Source organism: Triticum urartu, chromosome 3 (assembly GCF_003073215.2).
Source record: "Triticum urartu cultivar G1812 chromosome 3, Tu2.1, whole genome shotgun sequence".
NCBI classification, from domain to species: Eukaryota; Viridiplantae; Streptophyta; class Magnoliopsida; order Poales; family Poaceae; genus Triticum; species Triticum urartu.
This window is the reverse complement of record NC_053024.1, coordinates 702279846-702287412: the sequence shown is the minus strand read 5'-3', so window position 1 is coordinate 702287412 and position 7567 is coordinate 702279846. Positions and strand designations below refer to the sequence as shown.

Sequence of the window (7567 nt, the reverse complement as noted above, 5' to 3'; positions counted from 1 at the left end):
CACTAAGGGATTTTCTACAAATTGGTGTAGAAAAGCGAGGTCTTGTTGCAAAAATGACGAAACTTATCTCATAGTCGTTAGATGCAGATCTGGTGGCTAGAAATGACGGAAGGCAGGCATGCTATCATCATCAACTATGTTTTCTTATAGGAGTGTAGAAGTAGGTGTTTTATATTAGGCTATCAATACATTGTGTCCAGGCCTGCCAAGATATAAATTATGAGCTTGTGGCACCCTCTAGGAACGAATGCTCAGGACGTACCTTCAAGATAAGGTGGCGTGCTTCAATCGATATTCAAGATGAGTGTCAGCTGAGGGGACAATTACTCTTGTGATGAGGTGAGGAGTACTGCCGTTACCTCTCATGCAAGCATAGTACAAAAGACAATGGAGTACTAAACGCCATGTCCGCTGGCACCAGCTCCAAGGATTTCATCTCCAAATAAATTTTGTCTCACCAATTTTGCTCCGCAGGCAGGCAGCAGCAGACCAGCTATCTCTTACCTAACGGAGTGAGACAAATCTTTTGTCTCCACTTACCCAGAAGGTCACCATCAAGCTTAGATGTTTCAGCCGCTCACTTGTTTTCGAAGCACAGGCTTAGATATTTCAGCCGCTCACTTGGATCACTAGTGACTACATCAACGAAGCAAGGAGAAGTAACAATAAGAAGCAGTTGAACTTGTAGAAGTGAGAGCTATCCATTTCTTGAGCTGGTGCTTAGATATTTCTTGTAGAAGTGAGAGGTATCTCTTACTGGTTGGCCTGCTACCCACAAATAACTATCCATGGCTGAGATGGTCAAGTCGGTCATTGTTGGGGAAGCAGTTAGCCGGATTATTTCGGGTATTGCCCCCACCAGCAAAGACGAGGACAAAGCAGATGAAGAAGCATCAGGACGCGGCCTAGAGAGGCTGGAGATGGCGCGCATCAAAATGGAGGCCGCACTCCAAACGTCCAACAAGTGGCAGATCACCGACACGTCGCTCCTCCGTTGGCAAAAGAAGCTCAAGCGCACTGCCCAGGACTGTGACGACGTAGCGCGCAGATGCAGGCAACTTTCTCGGGAAGAAGACGAGGCGGAGCAGGTGGTAAGGAAATCCTCATTTCCTAGACGGATGGCTCATGCGACCAAGGTGTTCGTCTCCTCTTTCGTTGGCGGCGGCAATGATCATCGCTCTGCGGGGAGTGTCACCGCCGCTGTTGTTCGAAGATTCGAGAGGCTTGCGGACGGTGCTGATGAATTTATCAGGTATGTGCAGATCGGCGGGACACCACGTCAGAACCTGTTCTTCGACCCTCTCACTGGGCATCTCTTCACGGGCAAAATGATTGCGTATCAGTTGTTGCGTCCTGGAGGTCAGTACCACTACTTCCGCATACGGCCAATCAATTTCCAAGAGCGTGGGCTGGAGGCCTTTCTATCCTTCATGTACGAAGATTGTAAGGTGCCCAAGAACAGTTTTTGCCTTGGGGTCATGCTGCGTCTGTCTGAGAGTACAGACATAATCGGAACCGTTCTGAAGTGCTTGCGAGTTATGACACCTCACTTCAACTCTATGACCGACATTGTTATCAAGGAGATCATCCATCTCCCTACGCAAGATTTCTCCTATGTTGCACACAAGAAACACTGGGTTCACGTCCACAGAACTTTGACTGAATGGTTTCGTCCAGATCCATTATGTTGTCAAGGATTCGAGCACGATGTTGTGCGTTCTTGCCATAGTGGCAGCGACAGCAGCAATGGAAGCAGAAATAAATTGAAGTTTTCAAGCATATTTCCCGAACCAGTCTGCCATGTGTTTTTCCAGTGTCACACCTCACTATCTGAGTACAAAAACCTTCCAGGATCAGCCGTATTTGCTGGTCATGATGAAAGTTCATCTTTGGAGAATTCCCAACCATTGAAGATTGGAATACTACTCATGCCTCATGCTTCTTTGGAGGACCCTAAGTCTGTTGGTTCCACAATAGAAGTGATAGATACAACGAATCGACACCACCTCACACATGTAAATGTTCATCTGGACCAACTCGACGAGATGATGATGCCTAAGGCGATAGACTATCTTCATCTTAATGCCGAGGCTATGTCGTACCAGGTATGCCGGAGGTCTAACCATGGCAGTGCTCACCTATGCGTGGAGAAGACAAGTGCGGAAAGAAAGCTCGGAGTACGCAGAGCCACACGACAAGGTAGGAACATTAAGAGTGCCAAGGGGCTTCCTCTGGTGCAACAGGATCAGCGGATACAAATGATGAATCGGGTAGCTCGTTCATTCCTAAAACTATGGGCTGTGCGATCCTCCGAGAGGGTGCATAGCTCGTTTACTACGTGGCTCAATCAGTTAGAACATAAGTAGTGATAAGTGGTATAATTTCATACGCCCTCCTTTTCCGTATAGAGGATCACATGTATTCCTGGATCATCAATTTGACAACTAAATATGGGAAGGCTTTTTATGACAAAATTTACTAGTGATAGCAGCTGGTCTAGGTCGAATCACGCTCGAAGAACGAAAACCAAAAGAAAAAACAGAAAATAGAGAAGAAAATGGAAAAAACAAAAATATAAAAAATAGAATGAGCTGCAAGGAAACTCCAAGCCTAGCCAGCATGCGCCTCTCCCGCACGCTCACTAGGGAGGGCACTCTCCGTTTAGGTGCTCCCACTGCAAAATTGGAGCAGGCCCTTCAGGTGCGAGCTCAACTAGTTAGTGAAATCTTTCAAGAGACTAAATTACATACAAAAAAACAATTTTTGGGCTAGGTTATCACATAACCACCACGGGGGACTAAAACTATGAAATCCACCAATATTGGGGTAGGGTTGTAACACGAAACACCGATCTACTGATTTGCTCATCCTAAACATTTCACACCGTTGTTACCCACTAGTCAGGCTGACATGGCACACATAGACGACTTGCAGGTGAGGCCATTAGGTCAATTGCTTGGGTGATTAAAGCAGCCGAAACAGTTAGTCTCCCTCCTGCGTTCCCCAATTATCTCTGTTCTTTTCCCCACGCTCTTGCATTCACGCAACAGTGGACTGACTACCACAACTTTGTCGCCACCATGGTGTCATGTGGAGATGGGTCTGATTCTTCTGAAGGGTTCGGCGGCAATTCGTTGGGAAGGGATGTGAGTGCTCTGTTCTCAATATATAGGGTTAGGGTTGATTTGGGGTTTTTTTAATTCCAACTCAATTTAACCTGTTTTTCGATATATGATGTGATGTGTTAGATCCTGAACAATATCTATGTATGTTGTTTTATAATTATGCTGGAAGGAATTACTCGTGAATTTTGTGGAATGGGTCGATTTGGAGTTGGAAGAATCACTAAAGAAAAGCATTGTCCAAGCTTTTGAAAATTTATGAAGAGGAGAAAGGGGAGGGGGTAAGTTTTTGTTGCACTTGAGAAAGGGAACCCCCCTCCCCTCTCCCCCTCGCGTCGCCCCCGCAGGCGGCCGAGCGGGGCAACCCTAGCCGCCGGCCTCCCTCTTCCCCCTCCCGTCTCCCTGAACCCGCCGCCGCCGGCTAGCGCCGCTGGGCAAAGCCTTGGTGGTGGTGGCGGCGGCGGGAAGCTTTCCCCCCTTTTTGCTCAACCTAGGGTTGGCACGAGACGATCTGGTGGGGCGGGGGCGCCACGCTCGCGAGGGGCCAACGACGCGGTAGCAGATGCGGGTGGTGACGGCGTGCGCGGCGGCGCGGGCGGCAGGGCCAAGCACGTGTGCGGGTTGTGCGGCGGCTCTCTGGCGGATGTGCGCGCTGTCGGGTCGCCCGTTCTGGCGGCCTGGCGGGCCGTGGCGGCCCGGTCCCGGGCGCCACGGGGAGCGGTTGCTCGCTCTTCGGGCGGGCGGCATGGTCGGTGGCGGACTCGGGCCGGCAGCTGGATCTGGGCATTACTCATTAGCGGAGGCTCGAACCTGGGTAAAACCACAGTGTGCCCTTCGATCTAAAACTTCTAGCCATGCTAGTAACTCTACTGAGGATACTGAATGATTTCTGCACCACCACTAATCTCTCTGTGTGTACTAGCAAACACATTAGTGCTTCGCTATTTCTATCCAACAATCTCCAAAACTCTCGGGGAACTCAATTGTAGCAACACATACATACCAGATATAGCAAGCCTGAAAGGAACATGGGTAAGAATGGTAAGAAGGATAAAAGGCCAAAACCTAGCAGAGTAGGAGTTTTACGTAAGAATATCATTTTTGTTTAACTAATCACTGAATTAAAACAACAAAATTGCTGGACCTAGATATAAGTATTTTTCCCGATTGCAAGTAATTAATTAATAAATATAAAAACCAAAAATTAATGCAATGCATAATAATGTGGATGTAGCTCAATTGGTAGAGCGCTAATCTATGTTGGATAGAGGCACGGGGATCGATACCTTGCATCTCCATTGGGTTTTTCATTTATCGTTTTTCCTTTTCCTGCAAAAATTAAAAAATTAGGCGGCAAGAAAGAACACTACGTGACGCTGCATGGACTGCTGATTGCATCGTCAACTGGGTCGACAGGAGAAGCTCCGGCGTTACTTTAAGGGCATGTACAGCGCTATACAGTCAGCTATCTGTAAGGAGAGCCATGTAAGAAAATGAATGACATGTGGGAGAGAGAAAGGAGAAAACTGTCTAGCCTGTCTGCATAAATAACAACGGTCTATTCACATGTAAAACGCTGCCTACAGGCGGCTTGTTTTTCATTGTATTGAGTCTGTCACTAATCATAGGCCGGATCGTGTGTATGTCATGGGCTGGGTAAACGTTCACGGTTAGAGTACTACAGCTGGTCTAACGGACAGCCTCGGGTGCCTTTTAGTATGCATCTGTACTGATGTACATGCCCTAAGCGATGTCATCGTTTGTGTTGTACAGAGCCTTTTTTTAATGGGAGCTTTATACCCACCCTGATCTTCTGTGATCAGTTGACAATTAAAATGCTTTTGTGTATCGATAGTAGCGAGCACACAAATTGACTTAGTTTGTGCGCTTCGCTGGCTAAACTAGCCATGTGTCGCCATGTCTCGGCTGACTGTTTTGTTTGCTATAGGAAGAAACTAGTTTAAGTACAGCCTGTTCAATGGCATGGTGCATATATAGCTTTCACGCCTGCATGAAAACAAACTCACGCTTTTCTTGGGATATATATATTTACGACGAGTATTTTTCTTGATTGCAGTCAGTTAATAAATATTATTTGCTTGAATTAATGAAATGCATGTGAAAGGGGATGTAGCTCAATTTGTAGAGCGCTAATCAATGCGGAATAGAGGCACGGGGTTCGATTCCTCGCATCTTCAAATTGATTTTTGTCGCTGTTTTTTCCTGCTAAATTTAGTCATCAGTCGACAAGAAAAAAGGCTTGAGGGGGAGCGAGGTGAAAAAACCCTTCGTACGATGCCGCCCCATCGAGAGAAAAAAAACCTTCGTACGATGCCTCCCTTCCGCTGAAAGATAGCTAGAAAAAAAAAAGACAGGAAAGGAAACTGACGTACCTGTGTACGTGACTATGTGGTGTCTTTGTTTTTTTACGGGTGGCCTTTGATGCATGCAGGAGTCTGGGCTGCTAGTGCTAGAGGCCGAAATAACAGACTTGCAGAAAAGAAGTTTGGAGGCACAGCTATTGCAGACGAACAGGCAGCGAACTGCCGTCTAGGTCTCATGCACGAGCGGCGATCGGAGATTGATGAAGGCCCTAGCAGTCGTGCCGGCGCCCGCGCAGTTACTTTCGATCTAATCCCATTGCTGACGGTCTTGCTGCGTGAAGATGCAACAGTGGTGGACCGCAGTTCTCTTCGTTGCTTCAATCAGGATTGAGGAACACCTCCAGGCCAAATTATGTTTTAATCTCCAAGTGCAAGGTCCTATTTTCAGTTCATTTTCTTTGTATTTGAATGATCTATTCATCTAGCAACTGTTAGAAACTAATTAGATTGTGTTTGATTAACGATCACTTATAATTTGTTAGGTTTTGTTCCTGGAACTTCATCATGTCTAGTAGAATTAGGAAGCATGAATCTGGCGCTGCAAAGCGTAAGAAGAAACAAAGACTCGAAGTTGAGGCTCAATCTCTAACAGGTTCCCTTGATAGATATTTGGTGAAAGACCCCCGACATAATTCTGAAAATCAAACTGCAGATGTTAATGTTGATGATGGTTGTGATGATAATGTAACCGAGGTTGAGGCTCATGATGCAGAAATTGATGATGGCAATATTGCCAGTGAAGGGGGTGATGGTAATATTGCCGATGGAGGTGATGATGTGTTCTTTTGAGGATGAAAACGACTTGAGGTACGTTCATCATTTTGCAATCCCTTTACCTTTTTCACATTAGTGTTGATATATGCCTAAATAAGGTACAGATAAAAAATAATTGAAATTATATAATAAAGTTAGAGTATGGTTTATGCATAACAATTCTTCTGTTATCTGTTCAAAATTTTGGGCCACATTTTGGTTTTCGCTAAGGGCCCCGAATTTCTAGAGACGGCCCTGGATTGAGCATGAGCTGGTTCGTAGGCCCATGATTCGGCAGCACCGGCAGGGTAGGCCTAGCATCACCAACTAAAGTGAGACAGCCAGCAAGTGGAGCCCACGGGCTTTGCTCATTCAAGCTTTTTTTCTTTTCCTTTCGGCGTTTGATAGGCGCTGGCGCACTGGCACAACAGTTCGGTCGGTCGCATCGGGTGCGTCAGTTGTCTTTTTATCCACCGTCAAATCGGCCTTTTCATCAATTTTTTTGCTCAACAAAAATCGCATCCATCTGTTCGTCCTAGACACCAGCCATGGACGCTCCGAGGCCTGCCCTGAAGCATCACCAGCTCGCCACCGGTTGCCGTCCTTGCCGCCCCGCCATGCCGTCAGTTGCAGCTTTTTTTTCACGCCCATTGAAGCTTTTCTATGGTTGAAGCTTTTTCACAAAACGGTTGAAGCTTTTTCCGACGGTTCCAGCTTTCACGGTTGCGTGGTGGCCGGTCCCAAAATTCCGTCTCCTTCGATTGAAGCTTCCTAGGACGGTGGTTGTAGCTTCTTTTCTAATTGTTTGCAGCTCCCTGCACGCCATTCCAGCCTTCTTTCTCTCTCTTTGAGTGGTTCCAGCAAAAAAGATTGATCCAGCAATAATATTACAAATGGGGGAGTAGCAAAAAACAAAGACGGTTGTAGCAAACTTCAAACACCATTGTAGCAAAACTTGGAGAGGTTCCAGAAAAATAAGATGGATCCAGCGAGAAAATCAAAAACAAGGTGGGAGCAAAAACTAAGACGGCAATAGCAAAAACCAAAGACCATCATAACAAAATGTTTGAGTAGTTCCAGAAAAAAGATGGATCTAATTAAGCAAAAAAACCGAAAGGCAGACTGCCCATGGTGGTAGCAAAAAGCAAAATGATGGTAGCAAGTTTTTGGAGTGGTTGCAGCAAAAAAAATCACACACAAAATGTGAATCCTGGTTGCAGCTAATTCAAGTGCCGGTGGTAGCTTTCCCGGTGCCGGTAGCAGCAAATTGCACCACCGGTGGCCACCACCTCCAACCTCCCCAGTTGC

At 46.5% G+C, this 7567-nt stretch overlaps 1 protein-coding gene across 1 annotated transcript; it reads left to right on the top strand.

Moving 5' to 3' along the window:
* Nucleotides 1–788: 788 nt before the first annotated feature.
* Nucleotides 789–6295, top strand: LOC125547228. Its single transcript, XM_048711187.1, has 3 exons — nucleotides 789–2105; nucleotides 3051–3133; nucleotides 5989–6295. Exons 1-3 carry the CDS (start codon nucleotides 789–791, stop codon nucleotides 6293–6295), a joined length of 1707 nt encoding a protein of 568 aa, XP_048567144.1.
* Nucleotides 6296–7567: the final 1272 nt, after the last annotated feature.

Bases quoted from the DNA above. Each gene is read 5' to 3' on its own strand.
- LOC125547228 (XM_048711187.1), top strand. From the start codon at position 789: ATGGCTGAGATGGTCAAGTCGGTCATTGTTGGGGAAGCAGTTAGCCGG. The intron at 2,106-3,050 runs GTATGCCGGAGG...TTCACGCAACAG, and splicing joins CCGAGGCTATGTCGTACCAG to TGGACTGACTACCACAACTT. The intron at 3,134-5,988 runs GTTGGGAAGGGA...ATAATTTGTTAG, and splicing joins GAAGGGTTCGGCGGCAATTC to GTTTTGTTCCTGGAACTTCA.